Source organism: Lepidochelys kempii, chromosome 2 (assembly GCF_965140265.1).
Source record: "Lepidochelys kempii isolate rLepKem1 chromosome 2, rLepKem1.hap2, whole genome shotgun sequence".
Classification (NCBI taxonomy): Eukaryota; Metazoa; Chordata; order Testudines; family Cheloniidae; genus Lepidochelys; species Lepidochelys kempii.
In genome coordinates this window covers 163,201,180-163,225,982 of record NC_133257.1, presented here as the reverse complement: position 1 = coordinate 163,225,982, position 24,803 = coordinate 163,201,180, and the positions used below count along the sequence as shown (strand labels likewise).

Here is a 24,803-nt window from a genome sequence, read left to right as displayed (position 1 = left end):
AAATAAATTGGTTAGTCTCTAAGGTGCCACAAGTCCTCCTTTTCTTGTTGTGCAGTATGTTTGGCTAACTTTGTAACACATTATTCCGATTGTCCTAATGTAAAGAGATAAAACAGGAAGGAACTGCCAAACTCACTGTACAGTGTAAAAGACACTTAGAGGGGAAATGTTAATGTTTCTTCCCTTCCTTGCTTTCCTCTCCTCCCTTTTACAGTGATGGCTGCATTTTATCTTTAGCCAGAAGATGCTAACATCATTTCCTCTCTGTGGATTGACTGGCAAGTGATGTGAAAAGAACAAAGTACTTTGTGAACATCACTTCCCCCTCTCAATCCCCTCCAGCATCCTTGAGAAAAACATTGACATCACAAAAAGAAAAGGAGGACTTGTGGCACCTTAGAGACTAACCAATTTATTTGAGCATGAGCTTTCGTGAGCTACAGCTCACTTCATCGGATGCATACTGTGGAAACTGCAGCAGACTTTATATACTCACAGAGAATATTGACATCACAGCCTTCAGTGATTTAAGAATCCAGGCTTACTCTCAAAACCTGGTTTGCTATTAGTGAAACCTCACTTCCTTGGGTCAGCGGATGTATTTATAACCCTAAAGGGCTGACATCTTTTTTTCACACGCAGTGGTATTTGCAATGTAAAATTGTAAATACCTTAAGAAAAGCAGGAAAAATATGGAATTAATTACAACCCCAAACTGATCACACTGTGATGATGCTGTTGTCTCATAAGATGCCACAGTTGTACCTTTGCAGTCTGTTTCTGCTCTTGATTGTTCTTACTGCACCACATCCTGTTAGATCAAAGTTGCAGGTGTCCTACAGATTTCCGTAGTAATTTGGCTAGCGATTTAATATCCTACAGGAAACGATTCATCCTCATTTATTACAAAGTGTAAGAAGGCCAGTATATCTTAGAAACAGCTTTCATGATTTAAACACAGTTTTCATTGAAAGTTAATGGTTCAGGCGGTTGGAAATAGGACACAGAACTTTTTTGTATTGCACCCATCACTGAGGTGTCTGGATGCAACACATAGATTAAAATGATGCTCAACAACCAGTTCAGTCCCTACCTCAACCCCTTTCACTCCTTGACTGGGAAAATGCGCCTACACATGGGCCTAATTTATGAAAAATTGAAATCCAGGGTTAACAAACATGCCTTGCACGACTTCCTAAAAATACCCTACAAGGGGCTCTGATAGACTAAATTCTCATCAGAGTACAGAAGATCATTTTCTCTCTTTTGTATTGTTTCCTCTGTTCGTCAGATGATCTAATTTAGTGCTGGTTTTAGCTGTGGCTGTTGGAATGTTTTTTTTATTTGTTCAAAAAACACCTTTGTGGAATCTATATATACTTTTGTGTGAGTGGAAGGCACTGGAGTTGGGATTTCTGTTCCGTTAGGCTTCTGGCTCATTGTTTCTGACCTCTGCCCTGAGACCAGTATTCCAAATAGACTGAATTTCACGCTTCATTCTACTTCACTGTCTGTTTCCCTTGTATTGTTTCAGACAGGAATTCAAGTCCCACCCTGGCATCCTCCTTCTCTTTATTTATCTGCTGCTAACCCTTGGTGTGGAAAAGTCATTTGTGTGACGCTGCAGTCTGTTGAGTGGTTTGGGATGGACCATGCATTTATGTGTCAAGATGTAAATACCTACTCTGTTTGGTCTGCGAAGCATCAATGGACTAAAAAACCAGTTAGGCATCATAAGTAATAATTTAATTATTGCCTCTATAATTCTGTGATATATTACTTGGCTGTTTACTTTAGCAAATTTCTAATCACTGGAATATATGAAATACAGGAAAAGGTAGTATAAGCACCAGAATGATCAAGACACTCTCAGAGCATTGCTGTGCTCAAGTACACAGATTGGAACCCGGGTTGTGGTGTTTCTGGGAGGGTAAAAAGGGTACTACAAACCTGGCAAGTTTTTAGTGGAATTGAGGCAAAGGCCCAACTTGGTACCTATAGGGAGAAAGCTAATTATAACCCCTTGAGTTGGGTAGAGAGGGGAAAAGATCATGTTATGCTTATAATAAACTTGTCTTTTCTCTCCTCCCCTCGGGCTGCAAGTTTTGTGTTGCACCTTGTAGAATCTCACCCTATGAAGTTAGGAGTCTTAGTTATTTCATCCAGGTCTCATACCTAAGACAATATTTTTACAGTTACACTGACCAAATTAGTGAACTACACACTGGCATTGTGAGCTACACATCAGTTACCATAATGTGCTGCTGATTCATATGAACATTAAAGGTTTGGTTTATGGGTATTTTAAATCAATATTTAGCATCTTTAATCTTATCTATTGCTCTGGTTTGAAAAAATAAGGCTACAAAGTTATATGTTTGATGCTCTTTCCTCCCATTGAGCAAGGTTAGGAGAGCAAAATACTTACATTTTTCTCATACTGTAGATACCAACTTAAATAGCTGAAAAGAAATACCTTGAAATCTGCAAAAGCCTTTTAAAGCCACCGACTGTGAAATGTAAAAATCCTACCTACTAGATGCTGATATTTTATAATAAACGAGTGGCTCTTTAAAGTCCAGAATCTGAAATTTTTTAAGTGTGAAACTACTGTTCTGTTTTCACCTGAGATACTATCCATTAATGTAATATTATAAATGATTATAGTACCTCACCATGCATGTAGTACCCTTGATCATTTCAGAACTGTGTAGACACTGTGGAAACTAAATAAGGGATTGTTTGGCAGTTTCATGCTCTTGTTTCAGCCTTGTCCTCCCCAAAGGTGTACAAATTGGAGCTGAGGCTATAATTGATTTTTTTGGTCAGGGTCTGAACCACAAAATCTGGGGCGGGGAAAAGCAGTTTGGTTTGAACTGAAACTGATTTTTTTCCTATGGCCAAGGAAATTTTGCCAATTGTTTGCACTGTCAATTCAGTTTATTTGAGCATAAGCTTTCGTGAAAAAGCTTAAGCTTTACATACTGAAAAATGCTTCCTGTGCATTTGTATGCATCCGATGAAGTGAGCTGTAGCTCACGAAAGCTTATGCTCAAATAAATTGGTTAGTCTCTAAGGTGCCACAAGTACTCCTTTTCTTTTTGTGAATACAGACTAACACGGCTGTTACTCTGAAAACTGTCAATTCAGCCTCCCATATTCCTTCCTTCTCATTCTGACCTGGTCAGGCAGAATCATGGTCATGCTCTGCATCTCAGGGCATGGCTGCTCCATGGTTGAATGAGGAGGAAGAGCAATGTTCAGCAGCTATTCCGTAGTCCTACTCAGTATTAGAAAACCCTCAACCAGGATGGCCTCTTCGGCAAAGTGGAAGCATTTTTCAGTGTGGTCATTGGCCCACAGAGTTCAGTATCCATGACATCTTGAAGTATTTGCTGCATCTGCAGTCATTGGGCCTTACACTTAGCTCATGCATCTAACAGCGATCTCAGCCTTTCATCCACTCATTCATGGACGATTGGTGTTTCCAATCCTTTGTTTCCATCTGTTGGTTCCAGAACCAGTTGCCTTGTGGGACCTGAATGTGGTCTTAACGATTCTGATGGGATCTCCTTTGGAGCGTCTGGCATTCTATCCTTTTCCTCACTTACGTAAAAAAAAACTTTATTCCTTGTGGCAATAACATCTGCAAAGAGAGTGTATGAGTTGCAGGCTTTGATGGCAGAGCCGCCTTACATGCCCGGCAGTCCTTCAAGTCCTTGTTTAAATAGATTGTGTGCCCCATCCCCTGGTGGTACTGCTTGTGAGTCACCTAAGTGAAATACATGGCTGCATCTACTTGAAGAAGAAGCAGGAACGATTACTTATTGTAATTGTTGTCCTTTGAGATGTGATACAGATGTGTAATCCACAACCCCATCCGTCCCCTCTGCATCGGAGTCTGGGTATTTGATGCAAAGGAAACTGAGGTGGGTTGGGATGGTGCCGCCTCATATAACCGGGGGAAGGGAGCTATGGCCACAAGGCACGAGCGCTGCTGGGCAGAAATCTCTGGCTCCAGAATGCTGAGTGCATACACACGCAAGTGAAATACACGTCTGCATCACATCTTGAAGAACCACAGTTACAGTGAGTAAGCATTTCTTTCAAAACAAGTCGAAATGATTCTTTTCAACATGACTGAAACAACCATTTTGACTTTTTTTTTGGTTGTCACAGATTTGATCCAAATTTCTTCCCCTCCCAAGAATTCATTTTGGGGGAAAACAAGTCGAAATGATTCTTTTCAACATGACTGAAACAACCATTTTGACTTTTTTTCTGGTTGTCACAGATTTGATCCAAATTTCTTCCCCTCCCAAGAATTCATTTTGGGGGAAAATTGACCATCCTACATAAAAATCCTGCTTTAGTACAAAGGAGCAAGCCAAGTGCTTTCAGTACCATTTTATGTTGAAGTGCGCATCACACACAGAGCCTCATCGCCTGCCAACAAATGTCATTGACAAAGAGATGACAACAGTTAACAACATCTAAATCCATTATCCACTAAAGTGATTAACGTCACCAACCACTTTGGTCATGTGGTTTCACACATACCTATTTCCCCAATATTTATTAATTATTTTATCCGTTTTTACTTTGTTAGGAGCCAAATGAACCCCCAAAATGTGCAATTTTACAACTGAATTAAAAGCATCCTCCTATTGCCAAAATTAGATGAGGCTATAAACCACAATTTAAAAGGAAAAAAATATACATATATAATCACCTCTTTCTCCAGGTCTTGGTTGCTGGATTATACCCAGCAGCCATCTTATGGTCTGGTATCCAGTTAAGCACAGTAGGTTGACAGCTACAGAGAACGCTCAGAAAGTCAGACTGGGCTTCAGTAAATCCACATACAGAAACCTTATTTGGCTGAAACAGTCACATTGGCCCCTAAGGGTTTACAGGGTTTCTAGCATAGCAGCTGCAAGCTGAATGAAAGAATAAATTGACTTAATAGACCGCCACAGATAGCCATGACCCACAGTTAGCATGCTGAGATCACACAATGGCCCTCTGCTTCGTGGAGGACATAGTGGAATTACAGAGGCATAGTTTTTAAAGATCAGCATCTCACACCGTTTTTTGTCTATTGGAAGCTGTATGTGACTTCGCCCCCAGATACCTCCATGTGGATCCAGTCAGCAGTGGCCTGTGTGACTGAGCCTAAAGTTCTAAGGAAAGTCAAAAGTTATGGCCGACAGTAAGATTTCCTTAGATCTTCAGTTGCAAGCTTTTCAGGGAAGAGACTCTGCTTAAATATTTGTGCAGTGCATAGCTCAAGAGACCTTGATCTGGGCCCTAAATATAAAATTGATTAATAAATTTAAATGATAATTAAGCAATAAAAATCATCCCCAGATACCCCTTATTTAATAGTTGAGTTTTGCACCACATTATTAGAAGGCCACCTCAAAGTGTCTGATTTTCATTAGTCCATTCACTGCTTTCCTAAAACAAGGGGTCACTAGGCAGGCAGTCTGGTGATTAGAGTGCTAACCTGGGACTTGGGAAACCTGGGTCTAAGACCCTGTTCTTCCATGGACTGCTTGAGTGATCTTGGGAAAGTGACAGAAGCCCAATTTTTTAAAGAGACAAGGTGGGTGAGATAATATTTTTTATTGGACCAACTTCTGTTACTGAGAGAGACAAGTTACTAGCTTACCCAGAGTTCTTCCGGCTACCACAACACTGCATACAGATTTTTAAAGGTATTTAGGTGTTGCGCCACTCAGAGCTGCAACTACAACTGACTTAGAATCCTGAGTCTCATTTTCAAAAGTGACTTAGGCACCTGAATGTGACAGTCTGTACCCCTATGTTCACCCCTTTTACAAAATTTATCGTTGTTCTGTAAAAGTATGCCTTGTGAGGTATCATTTGAAAACTTATAATTTGCTGATCATTATTTTCCTGGTAAAATATGTGTGGCAGCATTGCATGTAACCATTGCATAGGATTTCTCTGTATGGTATTACTAAACATGTTCCAAGTCTAGGGACAGCAGCTACAAACCAGTTCCCCAGAGCCAATGCCCAATGCTTCAGCCAGGTGTCAATAAAATCAAACTGACCAACACCTGGTTAAGTGGCCATTCTTTGGCAGGAAAGAGGATGTGGGTGAAAATCTACATCTTGACAAAGACACTTTCTGTCTTCTGAACCTCAACTGGAGATGATTCTCAAAGAAGAGAAAGAATTATGACTGGAGAGAGGAGACACTTCAAATTATTCCCCCTTTTCTCTCTACCCACGGCATCCACAATACCTGGTTAGCAAAGGGAATAGCTTTGGACTGGGGGAGGGATCCTGACTGACAGAGATTCAGCCAATAAAACTGCTGAAATGTGTGGTGAGAGAGACTTTACTTTGAATTCTTTCAGCTTGTTAAGTGAGGGATTAGTTGCGCTTTACTTCTGTTTTTTGTAACCAATTCTGACTTTTATGCGTTGTTACTTGTAGTCACTTAAAATCTCTCTTTCTGTAGTTAATAAATTTAGTTTACTGATTAGATAAATCAGTGTGTTTGTTTTAAGGTGTTTGGGAAACTCCGCTTGGGATAACATGATTTGTGCGTATCATTTATTAATAAAATGACGGATTTATATGAACTTGTGTTGTCCAGGAGAGAGCTGGACAGTACAAGATGTACATTTCTGGGGGAAAGTCTGGGATTGGGAGTTTGCTAGTGTTACTCTGCAGTCTAATTCATGAGTGGCTGGCTATAGCACTCAGACAATATAACTGAGAGTAACTTGCATGCTGGAGGCTGTGTGTGAGCAGACCAGGAGTAGTAGCTCTTACAGCAAAGCAGTGTGAAAGGCACCGCAGGCTGGAGAACTGAGGGTACACATCTGTTCATCAGTCCTGATTTTACCCTGGGTAGTGTCACACTGAGTCTTGTTAAAAGTCAGTTGCCCTTTATCTTTCTGTGTCTCAGTTCCTTATCTGTAAAACAGGGGAAATAGTATTTTCCTAACTCATAGGATGTTGTGAGGATAAATACATTAAAGATTGTGAGGCACTCAGATACTGATAATGGGAACTATAAGTACCGTAGATAGACAGACCAACTATATATATAGAGATAGATTAGATTATTTCCTTGAAGCAATAATTACTGGGACAGTGATTTTTCTTGGAATGAGACAAAATGAGTGTTTCAGTTACTTTCCTGCCTACTGAGTTAATGTAATAAGACAGTAATGCATAGATTCTTTTAGAGCCAGGGTTCTCAAAATTATTTGATCAGGCCCCCCTTCTTTGTGTCTGTAGTTGTTTACGCCTCCCCTCTGAGTACGTATATCACCAGTCACCTCTGAAGACAGCACTCTGCCAGCAGCAGCACAGAAGTAAGGGCAGCAATGAGAACAGTGATATTTGTCAATATCACTTTTCACAGCAGATTTAGTTCCCCATTGCCACCCTTACTTCTGCGCTGCTGCTGCCTCTCTGGGGCTGACAGCCAGCGCCCTGCCACCTCCAGGTGAGGGATGGGGCGAGAGAGTGAGGAGAGCCTGAGCCCGGGCTGCCTCCAGGTGAAGGAATGAGGGTGGGGGGGAAGGAGAGTCAGAACTCATGCCTCCATTGACACATTCCTGCACCTCCCTTGGGAGGCCTGCCCCATAGTTTGCAAACCGCTGTTTAGAGTGTCCTGTCTCTGCCCAGATACATGTTAAATATAAAGCAGGCAAAGATTATTATATTGGTAGAGGGACCACATTGCTCTCGCTATTCAATGAGATGTTCCTCAAGCTGTTGGATAGCTTTCATGTGGAGAAAGAGAACAGATAAACCAAATAAAAGTTACAAATACCCATTCTTACAGAGCCTAGCTCGATTCTAGTATGTTGGAGTGTATTTCTGAGAGTAATTATGTATCACGCTAGCATGGTGGCAGCTTACTGAGTCCCCCCCCTTATGGCAGAGGTCACTCTGTCATGTCCTGCTACCAATTTCTTCCTTCTTCAGTACCCCTTAATAATTCACAGTCCACAGATAATTAAAACATTCCCCTACTGGGGTCCTAGTTATTGAGTCCTTATATACTGGCCCAAACCCCAGTTAATTCACTCTTTCCCTTTAGGCAGGGAGTCTGCAGCCCTTCTTCCCAGAGGTAAGTCCCAGGAGTCTCCCAAAAGTTTCTCAGGCCTTCTTTGGTTGGAGCTTAGCCTTCTGGTTCAGGCTGTCAGGCCCAAACCTGTCTGTCTGGGTCTCTAGCAGGAGCCTCCTATTTACCGCAGCTCCTCTCTGTCACAGCAGCCTTGGTCTCAAGGTCTTCCCTGCAGGAGCCTTTCACATTCTCTCTGCAGACTCTCACCCTTCTGCTGCCGTTTACAAGCAGGGATCCTGAAAATTCCCTTTGCTGCAGAAAAATACAGAATTTGCATTTTTATAGAGAATGTTTTTACATTTGTGAAAAAATAAAAACATATGCTGTAGAACTCCATTTATCCAAGCCTCCATCGTCTGGCTCTCCATATTAACCGGACCGGGGATGAGAGCTCGAGCCCTGGGCAGTGGGGCTCAGGCTGGCAGCCCTAGGTGGCTCAGCTCCCCGGGCTAGAGAAGCAGGGCTCCCCGTTGTGGCTAGAGAAACTAAATTCAGCGTTTCATTTTAATTGCAGAAAAACATTAATTTTTATGGGGTATTTTTAATCAGAGAATTTTGTGGGTTTTTTTATCATAGAAAACTAGGATCCCTCCCAGGTCTGGCTCATCTGTAATCAGCATTACTTAGCTTCAGTTGTCAAGGGGTGAGCCACGCTGGTTCAATCACCCTTTTCTCCAGCTTTAAATCCATGGATTTGGAGGGTTGAGAATAGAATAGTTTTAACCCATAATAGCCATCCTGATACAATTCCTCTCCACTGGCCATGCACAATCCTGTTTGTTTAAAAGTTCTTCTTCCTTCAGAGTCTTTTATATGTGAGACTCTGTGTTATTTGATGAAATTTACCCTGCAGGGAAGAAGGTTTTGTCAGAAGTCAGGTCTGTAGGTGTTTATATGAGAATGTTTAACTGCTCCCACTGTGTGCTTTGGAAATTATCTCATAGACAAACCCTCCTCTCTGTTACTGAGAAATCTATGGATGAAACTATGGCCCTACTGAAGTCACTGGGAATTGCCAGTGATTTCAGCTGGATCAGAATTTCACCCTAGGAGTCAAAGTTTCTGAACTCAGAGAATACATGATGGGAGGCCCCACTCATTGATGGAGTTTTTGTTTTCTTGTTAGCAGGTTGCAAACTCAATGCTCCCCTCCGCTGGAGTACAAAAAGGCCATTTTATGATAGTGTTTTCTGGGACAGCTAAGTATAAAGACACTTCTCCCAGTTCCCATGCTTAATGAATTTCAATCTGTTTAAATAGAAATATTATAAGAAATGAAAAAGAAAGCAGGGGAAAATCATATCCAATTGCGTGAGAGGGAGGAAGAGCTTGAAATCTGACCATGTTAACCACTCACAAGTAATGAACAATAAATACTGTGTTAGGAGATGAGGTTCTCAGATCAGTAGATTCAGTGTCTACCATGCTTTGACCAGGGACTGACTAGGGGTCTGAGGAATGTATTGTCATGTTTGTTATGCGCTTTGGAGCCTTAGTTTTGGAGTTCAGACTGAGCTGCAGTTAATGGGGAGAGTGCTGTCCTATCAGTGAAGTGCGAGGCCAACTCGCTGTGCAGAACTTTTATGTATGTGGCTCAAGTATATTCATTCTCTCATATTGTTGCCATTGCTGCCTCAAGCCAAAATGCAATGCTTACATCTGGTACAGTGGCATGCAGCACATCTGGAAATACTGTCAGCTGCTGAATGACCAAGTTACTTTCTTTTCTTTCAGTTCCGTCTGGTGGTAAAAACAGCACTGAAACTGCAGCTGGTGTTTGTGGAGTATACGGAATCTAATGCACCACTTTTAATCCAGGCAGTATCCACAGTAGATGAGAAGAGAGGTGAGTAGCTGATAATATAGGGTGAAATCTAGGCTTTACTGAGAGTTTTGCCATTGATCTCAGTGAGGCCAAGATTTCAGCTGTGGTGTGTGTTTGTCTGTTCATCCCAGAGGAATCTGCCTCAGTGATTATTTGTCCCACAGTCATTTTACAGAACTGCTGCTTGATTGTTTTTAAAAACATGTTTAAAGTATTAATACAACACGGAGTCACTGTGAGAAGTACCCTTCTTCTCTAAATAATTCCATGGGTCTCATTAGGGCTGCTGGTGGGGTAAGATACCATTTCACAGGAATAAGTATATCAGAATCCGTCACATAGTGAAAATGTACATTAAAGACATTGATGAAACCAGTCTTCAGTGTTACCAGCCAGTAGAAGTTACTTTGTTTTCCTACTAAGACTCTAAGACTATATGGAACTTCTCCATAATTAGTCTATCTAAGGTCCCGTATCTATCTCTATGGCCCTCATTACTGGGATATCTAGGGGCCTCACAATTTGCTAGTGTAATAATTTTCACAACATCTCTGTGAGATAGGGAAAAGCTGTCATCCCCATTTTACAGATGAGAGACTGAGTGACTTACCTCTGTCATACAAGAAGTCTGTGGCAAAGCAAGGAATTGAACTCTGGTCTCCCAAGTTGTAAGTGAGTGCCCTAACCTCAGGATCATGCTTTCTCTTCTTGCTTAAAAGCAGCCATCTAACATGGAGAAAAAACATGTCATCAGTGTTGTCCTTTTGTCATCCAAAAACCTAAACAAACATAGCACCAGTGTGAACTGTACATAGAAAATGGTCTGTTTGTTGCATTGCAATAAAATCCTCCAGCAGATACTATGCTGAGACCTGTCATCCTTTACATCCAGGAAAAAAGACTTGTATTAAAAAATGTGCACACAATTAAGAAAAGAACAAAAATGTTGTGGTGGGGTTTTTTGGGTGGTTCTTCCCACAAAAGTATTGCAGAACTCCAAGGACATGCTCTTTTGGTTTGAACTCTTCCTTTGACTCCAGAAAGGTTTGTGAGGCTGCAGACCCATTGTTGTGGTCTCACACACATGGAGATTAAAACAAAGTTCCCATCCTTGGAATGGTTGCCTTGCTGCTGAACTTCTTCAAAAGACTCGTTATGGTTAAAGTAAAACAAATGATTGGTGGGAACAGAAGCAGGGTGTGGGATGTTAGGGAGAGAAGAGAAAGTTACCAGTTTTCACTTTTAACTATCAGAATTGGTGTGTTGAAAAGATTAAAAAAGAGCCATAAATCCTCTGTAGCCGGGTGGAAGGCAAGGGGATACTTTAAAAATGTGGACTGTTCAGGTTGGTTTTCTGTTTTGAATTAAAACCCATAAACCTTAGAATGCTATACAGCAGAAATGTACTTATAGTGCTCATGTAATAGTGAGTTCTATGATTTATTTTTATAGCCAATTGTAGTATTTCCTCAGCCCTCTGAACTCACTTATATTCTCAATATGTTCAAATCACCAGCTGTTCCCGCGCTAGCAAACACCATTAAACAATGGCGGGGGGAGGGAGAAGGGGAAAAAACATGCTACCATGTGCCATCCCCTTTTATATCTGGTAGGATGGCCTTGGGCCTACATTTCACTCCCCCAAAAAAGTAATAAAAGAATTTGAAAATCAACATAAAATTTTGAAAAAGTATACTTATGGTTAGATGATTGTTGAAAGCAAAGTGGGAGATTATTGGAATTCTCATACCAGCTGGGAGGCATATTGCATCATGGTTGAGCTGTAGCTCATGAAAGCTTATGCTCAAATAAATTTGTTAGTCTCTAAGGTGTCACAAGTCCTCCTTTTCTTTTTACAAATAACTTGTTATCCTTACATATCCACTATGCTTAAAAAAAAAAGTCCCTTTCAATTATATTAGAAATTCCTCAAGAGTAAAACAAGAAACTACAAGAGGAGGTGTGTGTTATTGTCCTGTCTGTTTAGGGTTTGGGTTTTTTTTAAGGTAATCAGAGGAACAGCATTTCTTTTTTATTTGTGGTGATGCTGCCTTTTTAATTACAGTTGGTAATTGCTGCCTTGTAACGGTGGCAGACCTGCTTTAAAAGATTTGTTTATTAGATGGAAGAAAAGAGGAAGAATATGTTACATGCCTTGTTTTGGAAATTTTATTATAAGTCTTAGAGCTAACTAATTAAGTTCAATGCTGCTTTGAAAAAAGCCCTGTTTTTCATTCAAATGCAAGGCGATGAGATATGACATAATTCTTTAACATGTGTACCACACATGATTAACCCCCCCAAAAAAATCCCCAACTTTAATAATTCAACCCTGTTTCCAAGTGATCCCATCTGTGATTTCTCTGCTAGAGTACATCCATATGCAAACTGAAATACAAAGCTCTATAGAAGCTGCCGGCTTAATAATGGATAAAAGCAGATCATAGGTGAGCAACTGTACAGTCCCTAGAACATATGGAGCACCCTCTTGCTCACCCTCCCTTATTTAATTTTTGTCTGCTGTCTGTTCTTAGCTCCAAGGGAACTCTCTCCTTTCAATTGAAGGGTTGTGTACTGGGGGGGGGGAGGCTGGAAAGTGCTGTAGGAATTCTACAGTGCTTCCAGCTGCTACTTTATCACAAGCATTTTTTTTTAATTCAGAGATGAAAGCGCCGTGTCTGAACTGAGCCTGATAACATCCTGTTTGTGCGTATTGTTTCTGCAACTTTGGCTGCTGTTATATGGCTTGTAAGCAGCCTGTAATATCAGAATAGTTCATGTTTTCCTCCCTTATCAAAACAGAGTTAGATATTCAGGAGCTTAATACTGATATTCCTAAAATCAGATGAAAGAATGTACATGCACATTATACACTTAAAAAACAAGCGTAAATGTAAAGGCTGTCACCTGTTAGTGCTTATGACTAATAGAGATATACAGATAAACCTCTCTCAGTGGATGAATTCTCACACAGCAGTACCAATTGCACTTTACTCCTCACCTATGGTATTCGTCTTCTCCTGGGCTTTTCATGAACAGAAAACTATTTGTGTTTACTTGCATGTCTGCCCTGTGATGTGGAGACTTTGACCCCACCAAACTCAGCTTCCTTTTTTTATTAGATTTGAACAAAATTCATATGCACACAGTTTTAAGGAGAGGCCAAAAAATAGTCAGAGACTCAGGAAGTAACTAGATATACTATTTGGATATACTGTATTTAAAGTGTTCTGGATCATCTAGGACGTAATGGTTGTCACTGTGCTTTACACCATCCATGGCCCCTCTGGACTTAGTGGCAGCAATGTGAAGGAAGCTCAAATGATCCTTCCCCAAAAACACCACGCTTCAGCTAAAGGAGAATCTCCAGTAGCTGTCAGCAATAGGAAGCCTCTGACATACAGGAGAGCAGTTCTGGTTCCATTCAGTAGGAAGGCACTGGTACACATACAGAGAAAGAAAATTCTTCCAGTTCACTTCAGGAAGCCTGATTTTTCTCTCTCATCAGTTTTACTACTGGTATTGCATGGAAGTCATAAGCTTGTGCTTTTAATGGTGCCTACCTCTTGAATAACTCTCTTCATCAGCAGATCTCAAAGCACTTTTCAGAGTCAGTTTCATCATCTCCTTTTTACAGATGGAGAATTTGGGGCACAGAGAGGTGAAGTGATGTGCCCCAGGTCACCCTGTAGATCAGTGGCAGGACTAGGAATAGAACCAGGTCAGATGAGTCCCAGCCCAGTGTTCTGTCTAGTAGGCCACACTGCGTCCCCTTATGTCACAGTCTGCTGTCAGAAAAAATGTTGCCACAAATTCAGCATTTTACCTTTGTTTCATGATTGTGCAGGAGGAGGAGCCAAGTTGTATGGAGACTACATTTGTTTACCACATAGCATTGGGAATTAACAAATGTAGGTAGATAACAGTATAAAAAGAAAAAAAAAACCAAACAGCTGAACATTAAATGGATTTAGTTTTTCAGTAAAGATAGGCCTGACCTGAAAAGTTTAGCTCTCACTCAAAATTTGAACGTCTTCAAAGTTTGAAGAGGTCTGACCATTACAGTTGGTGACAAGCCAGGGCTTTTGGATCTAGATACAAATTTCCCTCACATTTGGGAGTGTTCAGATCTGTGGTTTTGGTTTGAACTCATGTGTAGTCTGAGATGTTTGAAAGCTTTCCACAATATGAATATTCCTCTTCAAGGGAAGGTAGGAAGAATAAAGGAAAATGAAGAAGCAAGCATATAGCTTCATGTTTTTCAAGGCTCCTAGATAAATGTCATTGTCTTGCTGCAGCCTCTTGCGAATTTAGAGGACATATACACACTTCAGTAACAAGATGAGAGAATTCAGAGGGGTAGCCGTGTTAGTCTATATCCATAAAAACAATGAGGAGTCATTGTGGCACCTTAGAGACTAACAAATTTATTTGGGCATAAGCTTTCGTGGTTATATCCCAAAAGCTTGTGCCCAAATAAACTTGTTAGTCTCTAAGATGAGAGAAGATAGCCTCACAGGTAACCTCATGCTTTCTCTTTGATTGTGCACCTCAAGATCACAATGAGAAAATGTATCAGAGGGGTAGCCATGTTAGTCTGGATCTGTAAAAGCGGCAAAGAGTCCTGTGGCACCTTATAGACTAATAGATGTACTGGAGCATAAGCCTTCGTGGGTGAATACCCACTTCGTCAGATGCATGTAGTGGAAATTTCCAGAGGCAGGTATAAATATGCAAGCAAGAATCAGGCTAGGGATAATGAGGTTAGTTCAGTCAGGGAAGATGAGGCCCTCTTCTAGCAGTTGAGGTGTGAACACAAAGGGAGGAGAAACCGCTTTTGTAGTTGGCTAGCCATTCACAGTCTTTGTTTAATCCTGAGCTGATGGTGTCAAATTTGCAAATGAATGAAGCTCAGCACTTTCTCTTTTAAGTCTGGTCCTGAAGTTTTTTGCTGCAGGATGGCTACCTTTAAATCTGCTGTTGTGTGTCCAGGGAGATTGAAGTGTTCTCCTACAGGTTTTTGTATATTGACATTCCTAATCTCTGATTTGTGTCCTTTTATCCTTTTACATAGAGACTGTCCAGTTTGGCCGATGTACATAGCAGAGGGGCACTGCTGGCACATGAAGGCGTAGATTATATTGGTGGACGTGCAGGTGAATGAACCGGTGATGGTGTGGCTGATCTGGTTAGGTCCTGTGATGGTGTCGCTGGTGTAGATATGTGGGCAGAGTTGGCATCGAGGTTTGTTGCATGGATTGGTTCCTGAATTAGAGTTATTATGGTGCAGTGTGTCGTTGCTGGTGAGAATATGCTTCAGGTTAGTGGGTTGTCTGTGTGCGGGGACTGGCCTGCCTCCCAAGGCCTCTGAAAGTGAGGAATCTTTGTCCAGGATGGGTTGTAGATCACTGATGATGCGTTGGAGAGGTTTTAGCTGAGGACTGTATGTGATGGCCAGTGGAGTTCTGTTGGTTTCTTTCTTGGGCTTGTCTCACAGCAGGAGGCTTCTGGGTAGATGTCTGGCTCTGTTGATCTGTTTCCTTATTTCCTTGTGTGGGTATCGTAGTTTTGAGAATGCTTGGTGAAGATCTTGTAAGTGTTGGTCTCTGTCTGAGGGGTTGGAGCAAATGTGGTTGTACGTCAGTGCTTGTCTGCAGACAATGGATCGTGTGGTGTGTCTGGGATGGAAGCTGGAGGCATGAAGGTAGGCGTAGTGGTCGTTGGGTTTTCGGTATACGGTGGTGTTAACGTGACTGTCGCTTATTTGCACCGTGGTGTCTAGGAAGTGGACCTCCCGTGTAGATTGGTCCAAGCTGAGGTTGATGGTGGGGTGGAAGCTATTGAAATCATGGTGGAATTCTTCCAGGGTTTCCTTCCCGTGGGTCTAGATAATAAAGATGTCATCAATACAGCGTAGGTAGAGAAGGGGCGTGAGTGGCGAGAGCTGAGGAAGCATTGTTCGAGGTCAGCCATAAAAATGTTGGCATATTGTGGGGCCATGCGGGTGCCCATAGCAGTGCCACTGGTCTGGAGGTATATATTGTCACCAAATTTAAAATAATTGTGCATGAGAATAAAGTCACAGAGCTCAGCAACCAGTTGTACTGTGGCATCATCAGGGATACTCAGAAAGAAAAGGAGTACTAGTGGCACCTTAGAGACTAACCAATTTATTTGAGCATAAGCTTTTGTGAGCTACAGATCACTTCATCGGATGCATAGAGACTGTCCAATATGCATCCAATGAAGTGAGCTGTAGCTCACGAAAGCTTATGCTCAAATAAATTGGTTAGTCTCTAAGGTGCCACTAGTACTCCTTTTCTTTTTGCGAATACAGACTAACACGGCTGCTACTCTGAAACCTGTCAGGGATACTGTTCCTGACAGCTTGTATTCCATCTGTGTGTGGGATGTTTGTGTAGAGAGCCTCTACGTACATGGTGGCTAGGATGGTGTTTTCTGGAAGATCACCAATGCATTGTAGTTTTCTCAGGAAATCAGTGGTGTCACGGAGCTACCTGGGAGTACTGGTGGAGTAGGGTCTGAGTAGAGAGTCCACATATCCGGACAGTCCTTCAGTGAGAGTGCCAATGCCTGAGATGGTGGGGCGTCCAGGATTTCCGGGTTTATGGATCTTGGGTAGTAGATAGAATAGCCTCGGTCGGGGCTCTAAGGGTATGCTGATTTGTTCCTGTGTTAGTGTAGAGAGTGTCCTGAGTAGACGGTGCAGTTTCTTAGTGTATTCCTCAGTGGGATCTGAGGAAAGTGGCCTGTAGAATTTGGTATTGGAGAGTTGTCTGGCAGCCTCCTTTTGGTAGTCAGACCTGTTCATGATGACAACAGCACCTCCTTTATCAGCCTCTTTGATTATAAAGTCAGGGTTGTTTCTGAGACCCTGGATGGCATTGCATTCTGCACGACTTAGGTTATGAGGCAAGCAATGTTGTTTTTCCACAATTTCTGCCTGTGCAGATCGGCGGAAGCACTCTATGTATAGGTCCAGACTGTCTTTTCGACCCTCAGGAGAAGTCCATGTGTAGTTCTTCTTCTTGTGCTGTTGGTGGGAGGATATCTGTGTGGGAGGATATCTGCGCTGTTCAGTGTTATCTTGAAAGTATTCTTTGAGTCAGAGACGGCGAAAGTAGGCTTCCAGATCACCGCAAAACTGTATCATGTTTGTGGGGGCGGTGGGACAAAAATAGAGTCCCCGAGATAGAACAGACTATTCTGCCGGGCTAAGTGTGTAGCTGGATAGATTGATGATATTGCTGGGTGATTTAGGGGTACCATTGTTGTGGCCCCATGTGGCAGGTAGGATTTTAGATAGCTTTACAGTCCTTTTTCCTTTGTAGAGAGGTGAAGTGTGTAATGTAGATCTCCTGTCTTATTTTAGGTTTCAGAGTAGCAGCCGTGTTAGTCTGTATCCACAAAAAGAAAAGGAGGACTTGAGGCACCTTAGAGACTAACAGATTTATTAGAGCATAAGCTTTCGTCGATGAAGTGAGCTGTAGCTCACAAAAGCTTATGCTCTAATAAATTTGTTAGTCTCTAAGGTGCCACGAGTCCTCCTGTTCTTTTTGTCTTATTTTAATAAAGTCTGTTTGTATGGAAGGTTGGTTATTTATGAGAGTCTCCAGGTTGGAGAATGAGAAAATGGGCAGCCTAGATGCAATTGTCACATCCTCATCTAGCGTAAATTGGAGTAGCTCCATTGAAGTCACTAGAGCTACATTGATTTACGCTAGCTGAGCATCTGATCCAGAATTTCCATGGTATGTGTCAGGAAATGGCCTTTTGTAAACAACAACAGCCGATTACCTTCTGAAAAGCAAGTACTGCTGAAGTGGCTTGCTGATAACAGTGTCTGACTGACAGATTAAAATTATACACCCGGAAAGCAGCGAAGCAATGGGTGTAGGCTAGCTAAGTTTGTGCTTTCATGGGTACCTGTGGATGTCATCTTTACATGGAAACAGGCAGGAGAATGTGGAATGGTAGAATACCAAGATATTGCATTTAAAAAACAAAATGGAATTGTTCTAATCAAAATAAGGACTGTCTAGCTACAGAATAAAAGGCATTCTCCCCCCCCGAGAAGATCTTTCACTGAATCATAAATCAAGGATTAAGTAATTAATTTGTCATGTTATTGACAATTCACTTCCTTACAAATAGCACTGTTGTCGGTCAGAATAATATAATTTCCCCTTTTTGTTTCTCTCTCTCTCTCTTTCTTGTTTTCTTACTTTTTTTCTTTTTTCATTAGAAACCACAGGAAGACATTTTTGTAGTGAGGATATCATTCCTCCCAATCATATATCTTATTTGAGCAGAGTGAATTTGTTCCACATGTCTTTTGAACGTGTGTTCCTTGCACAAAAATGTCTGTTTATGTAGAGAGGCAAATGAAGAGAAGGCAAGTGGAACTGGAAAAGCTCATAACAGAATAGTGTTTTAATTAATGCATTAGAAAAAATACTGAGCAGTAGGGATAGCTCAGTGGTTTGAGCATTGGCCTGCTAAACCCAGGGTTGTGAGTTTAATCCTTCAGGGGGCCATTTAGGGATCTTGGGCAAAAACTGGGGATTGGTCCTGCTTTGAGCAGGAGGTTGGACTAGATGACCTCCTAAGGCCCCTTCCAACCCTGATATTCTATGAATGTATCTCCAGCCTTTTTGTACCTTTGCCTTTGATATGGAAGCTGCCAAAAGCTTTCTGTTTTGTTTTGTTTGCAGTGAGGATTGGAGAATATTGGTATCAATAAAAGTAAAGGAACTGAAAATGGGAACATTCCACTGTCTGAATGTTCATGTGTAAGGAACTTTGCACACTATAAACTGCCATCGCTTTGTGAATGGCGTTCTCAATTAAGTCAATGGGAGATTTGCATGTGTGTGGCAGGATATAAATTTGAAAGCAGTGTGAATGAGAGATTGCTCGCAGAGTTATGATGATAACTCATGTGGTGTATATGACAACCACAAAAGGATTGTTTGTTAGGCTACAGCATCCTATCTTTGGGGTCACTGATCACCTAATGACAGGTTCTGATGAAGAATCTCTCGAGTTTCATTATATGAGTGTATTGTCACTCCATATCCTGCGGGTAGAGTTATGGAGGTGGATTTCTGTGAAGATTGGTCTGAATCATTTCTCTGCATTTCAGAGAATGCCTTCCAGCTCTGCTGATCATGTAGTTGAATTAGTTTCTCCAGGTAAATAGTTGATAGCTTTCTGATTTCCCTCCTGATCCTCACATTTACTTCAAACACTACTGTCTGAACTTGGATCCTTCATTATCCGGTTCAGTTTCCTTGATAGATCAGTTTTGGCTCTTTCTTGAGTACATATATCCACCTCAGCCAAATAAATGTGATGGTTTTGCAGAGCATCTCAGACATAAGACTTTAGCTTGAGACTACCAGCCATTTTCCTAAAGACCTATAGAATTACTTTATTTGGAGCAATAGGCTATTAAGTCACCTTGCTTTTCACAGATTTTGTAAGTATATGAGCCAAAACAAATATATAGTATTTCCCTTACTGAGTAAAACTGAGAGAATCACCTTTGAAGTGTGTGTGTGGGGGGGGGGAGATGTAGGGAGGGGTTATTAAAATAATTCAGGTAAAAATTAGGACAAAAGATATATCACTCTTGCACTGATGCTTTTTATCTGGGAAGCATAAATTGGGATTCAATGCAGTCGTCTTTATTTCAGTCATCAGTACTTGTCGTGATATAGGTACCTGTCCCAATAATACACTATACAACTGTAATATCATAGAATCATAGGACTAGAAGGGACCTTGAGAGGTCATCTAGTCCAGTCCTCTGCACTCATGGCAGGACTAAGCATTATCGTTGGCTATATAGGTGTAAATATTGATGCATCAAAGAACTGTACAAACTAATTGTTTAGCAATTTATCTAACCATTTGCTATTATGAATCTGTGGTACATATTGTCTGAACCTGTTCATTTTTCTAGATTACATGATGAGCTACTGTTTCTGTTTTACTCTTAGGAGCCAAGCCATGGTCCAACATTATGGAGATCCTGGAGGAAAAGGACGGGGTTGACACTGAACTGCTGGTTTATGCAATGACCTTAGTTAACAAGGTTTGTTTTAACACATTAATATCATTAGCAATATTAGTACTCATTTATTTTCAGTTACATAATGCTCAAAGGCATTGTGGGCATTTGGCAGATATATAGCAAGACCAGTCTTGTCCCAAGAACTTACAGTGCAAGCCACTCAAAGCCAAACTGGATTAACCTTATCTAGAGAACACTATTTGTTGTTTTAGTACTGTGCCTTTGGCCACCACTCTACTCCGTTTTTGTAAATATAACATTAACAACAGCAGATGCCATGATGGGGGGCACTAAATATGTCTTTGTATAAGTAAAATAAATATTCAAAGGCTGTTTAATCTCAACATGCAACAGCTGTAAAATTCAGGCCTTCTCTTTTCATCTTCTCTTTTCCATCCCTTAGAATACTACCAGATCTCCAGGTTAGTGAGGAAAATGAGGCTTTATAGTAGCTGAAAGAGAAGTTCTTTTCAAATTAATTGGCTGGTGTGGTGGGAAGTCTGAGCAGTTGGGTAGAGGGAGAGGTATGAGAGCATATTCACTTGAAGTGAATGCTGTGGTGCTTTGGGATTGTGTGAGGTTTAGGCAGATAGAAAGAGGGGTTTAGGTGTTTGAGAGTCTGTGGTGGGTGGGGTGGTGGAGGACAGGGATTTTGGGGGGCACAGGAGACAGGTAAGGACAGTAGTGTGAGCACTAGATGGGAGTGGCAGATTATGGATCAGTAAACTCCGGGGCAGCTTTCTGAAGGTTAGTTCACATCATTATGCCAGCCTACCAGTATGAATAAAACTGATGGTTACTCTTGTTATTTATCATTTGTGTAACGGCGCCAACCAGGATCAGGACTCCATTTTGCTAGGTGTTGTGCCATCACATAGGGAGACACAGTTCCTGTCTCCAAAGAGCTCAAAATTTAATTAGAAAAAAAGACTCAACAAATGAGTGTAACAAACCATAGGGATGGGGCGGACAAGCATAATGGTAATAAGATCCCATGGTTACAAAGGCTAGCTTTGTGCGCAATTTGATGGTTCCAGAACATTTGATTTTTTTTCTCTATGCATCGAGTGTAATGAATTTAACAGGTCTGAGTGCTAATGAAAGGGTTTCTGTTTGAAAAGGAAAAGGTGCCATGATTTTTTTTTTCTTGTTTATCGTTCTCAAAGGTTTTTATTACAAGTAGCTGTTCCATTGTAAAATCAAATGTTATCTAAAATATGCATGTACACACACAAAATAAAACCGAAAGGCCATAAAAATGAGAAGCTAGTTAGAAAAAAGTTCTTAACCGCTAAAGTAATCATCAAATGAGTCAGATTTTTAAAACTGACCTTTTAAAGAAGACAGAAAGCCAGAATGTATTTAGGAACCAAAATATCATTGTGCTTTATGGTTTTGTTTAACAGGTCAGAGTGTTACTAACATTATGACCTGTTAAATTCATTATATTCGTTCAAGTACCTTCAGTTTGTCAATTCTGGTCATAAATCACAATATGAATTTATTCCTACTGCATAGTACTTTCTCAAGCTCTTGTTCATGACTACAGTAAATGCTTTTTGGTAAAGTAGCTTCTCTTTTAATGCTTGGAATTGCCCTTGGAAACAGCCTGGTAGCGCCAGATCCCCCAGTAACATCACTGTTGTCATGATGTTTCATTTAAAACCAACTCGTGGTCCTGTTGAAATCAGTGGCAAAACTCCCATGACTTCATTAGGATAAGAGACCTTCTGAAAGGCATTTCTCGATTCACATATGTATGTAACTCCCACTAAAGCAGGAAAACATGTCCCCAGGAGTCTTTTTCCATGCCCATTTCATGCAATGTTGTATTTCATACTGGGTTCCCTCTTTCTGGGGGTTATACCTCTTAATCTTGTCTGGGAATTGTCAGCCACTAGCATTTGTTTTATTACTTCATCCCGTATTGACTTATTTTCATCCCACAGTGGATTTCTTTAGGTCTGAGCCCATCATTCCTCCTTGTAACTTTTTTTTTAGGAGGGTCGTGTAGACCTAGCCTAAGAGACCAATTCTGCCACACTTATGCACACTGGGTAACATCATGCTCTAAACTGGCTTGCATACTACTTGTAATAAGGTGCTACTCAACATGAGTGGCAGAATTAGGCTCTTAAGCTTATTTGGACCTGATTCTCACTTGCCCTGCACCTTGTATAGTCATTAACAACAACATAAACTGAGTGTAAAATGCTACCAAATCAAAATAGCAGTACATTACACCCACTTTGCAATGATGTAAATGACTGCCAGAAGTCAAAAGAGCAACAGAGAATCAGGCCCATTTCTGTTTAAACAAATCTCTCTCCAATAAGAAAAGGAGTACTTGTGGCACCTTAGAGACTAACCAATTTATCTGAGCATCAGCTTTCGTGAGCTGCAGCTGACTTCATCGGATGCATAAAGTGGAAAGACTGAATGAAGTGAGCTGTAGCTCACGAAAGCTGATGCTCAGATAAATTGGTTAGTCTCTAAAGTTCCACAAGTCCTCCTTTTCTTTTTGTGAATACAGACTAACATGGCTGCTACTCTGAAACTCTCTCCAATAGTTCATCTTCTCCCTGACTTCATTCTGCTGTTGAGCCATAATAATGGATTCATCACATGGCAGTCATTTTCAATACTAGGCTGGGAGGGCATATTGCAGTACAACCTGTACTATGACTTCACTGCACAGTAGCAGTGTGTGACTAATGGTAATATTGTGAATTCACCCACCAAAAAAAGTCTAGACTGTGATAAGAAAAGCTCTGTATTAAACCCAGAAACAAATAGAAATGGGAGTTCAAAAAGTTATTGTGGAGTAAATTATTTTTATATAAATATTCTTTATTTTCAAGTCTGTGAAAGTGTCTCTCTACTTTTAATGGTAAATGTTTGTCACAATTAGAAATGCTTTATATATGCTGAAACTCTTAATAAGACCCTTTGGACAAGGTAGCAAGTATCCCTTCAGTAAGATTTTAAAGAATGAAAAGGAAGGAAGGAACTGATATTTCTGCTGTCTAGATCAACTTGTACATTAAGAATACTACTATTACCTAAGGACTTGAAGACAGTAGGCACATGGCTTGGGATGATTGTTGCTGGCTGAGCATCAATCAGCTGTGTGGCTCACCCTTCTCCTTAAGGCTGAAGAGACAGGAATCAATAGGAAACCAGCTTGCCTTGCTCAGATAAACCTTTTTTAATTTTTTTTCTCTCTCTCTCTCTGCTTTTGTTCCTGTGCTTAATATCTTAATATTTGCTGCTTTTTAGTTCTGCAGTTAAGTAGAACCAGGGAAGGATCCAAATATATATTGTTATATATATTTAAATATATATATATATATATATATATATATTGTTTTGTTTGTTATCTTTTTTTTTACATATTTTCCCAGAGTTTTTGGTTAGACTCTGCTCCACTTGATGTTTTGTTTTTTTCTAGCTGTGTCTCACTAACCCCACTCTTTGTTTCTTGTTTAACCACACTCACGTACACTGCCACTTACAAATTCTTGTAAAACTTTTTTAATTCTCTTCAAAACAAATCAATGTCAATGTTGTCCCTTTGATTCTCAGACGCTGTCGGGGTTGCCAGATCAGGACTCTTTCTATGACGTGGTGGACTGTCTGGAAGAGCTAGGCATCGAAACTATTTCACAGAGACACTTGAACAAGAAAGGAACAGACTTGGACTTAGTTGAGCAATTTAACATTTATGAGGTAACATAACATTCCCTGTTTTATGCATCTTACAGCTTGTGCAAACTTCAAAGCTGGGTATGGGGAATATGTAACCTAGGTGAAACTTGGTTATCTATTTTCTTTTAAAAGAAAAACATCTGGTTCCTGGAAGTGTTACACACATTCGTATATGTGACCTACTCCGGTACATGACTACATGCAGTACAAATGCATTTCATATTAGAGATAGGTTATATGTCAAGGTGAAACAGCACATTTACTAGCCTCTTTAGAGGCAGTTCTGCCTGCAATTAAAACTCTTTCTCAAACTGCTAGTTACACATCAGACTCCCTACGTCAGTAAAAGTTCTTTCCATATGCAAAAGCATTCAGTGCACAAAAAAATGTCCAGCCTACATCAACTTCACATACACGGCTCTCTCCACAATTGATTGCCCAGTGAGTCCTTGTTTATGAGTTTATACTGGATTAATTCCTACCCGACTTGCAGTGATTGGGTAATGACTGACTCCACATTCACCACCTGTGAAATATTTATGTGCAAAGATAGAATATTTGGTTTCATAACGATTAGACACTTTTCAGACTTTGCTTTTTTTAGGCCGAAAGTAATATAAAGTGCATGTGAATTTATGTCATGGTGCGGTGAAATGAAATTACTGCCTCTAGTACTAAGTCCAGCTGCAGAGACGTTGGGCCTGCTTCTCTTCTTTCTTATGCCAGGTTTACCCTGTGGTAACTCCATTGATTGTAGTGGAATTACTCCTCATTTATACCGGTGTTTGATGAGTCAGGCAAAACGTAGGAACAGAGGCCCTAATGCTCAACTGAATGTAGTCACACCAACTGAAAACTTATGTGGCTCATTGGAGAATAAGGTCCAGAAACGTCCTCTCTGGTTTTTGAAATCCATCATGATACAAGTTGACAAGAGCAGGTTTTCTCAATTTTATTGAGAGAGTGGTAAAAACAGATAAAGATATTAAGCTGGCATGAAAGTGTGTTAATTTCTTCCTTGGTTGAGAAGAAATCTGTAGGCCAGTGGGC

The 24,803-nt window shown here is 40.7% G+C and overlaps 1 protein-coding gene across 6 annotated transcripts in view; it reads left to right on the top strand.

The window, feature by feature from the left end:
- Positions 1-24,803, top strand: part of FHOD3 (formin homology 2 domain containing 3) — a 625,903-nt gene that overhangs the window by 434,280 nt on the left and 166,820 nt on the right. For all 6 annotated transcript variants that reach the window (XM_073332694.1, XM_073332693.1, XM_073332692.1 and 3 more), the window contains exons 7-9: positions 9,856-9,967; positions 19,972-20,066; positions 23,631-23,774. In XM_073332694.1, the coding sequence (XP_073188795.1) occupies positions 9,856-9,967; positions 19,972-20,066; positions 23,631-23,774 (351 nt within the window). The remainder of the gene's footprint in view (positions 1-9,855; positions 9,968-19,971; positions 20,067-23,630; positions 23,775-24,803) is intronic.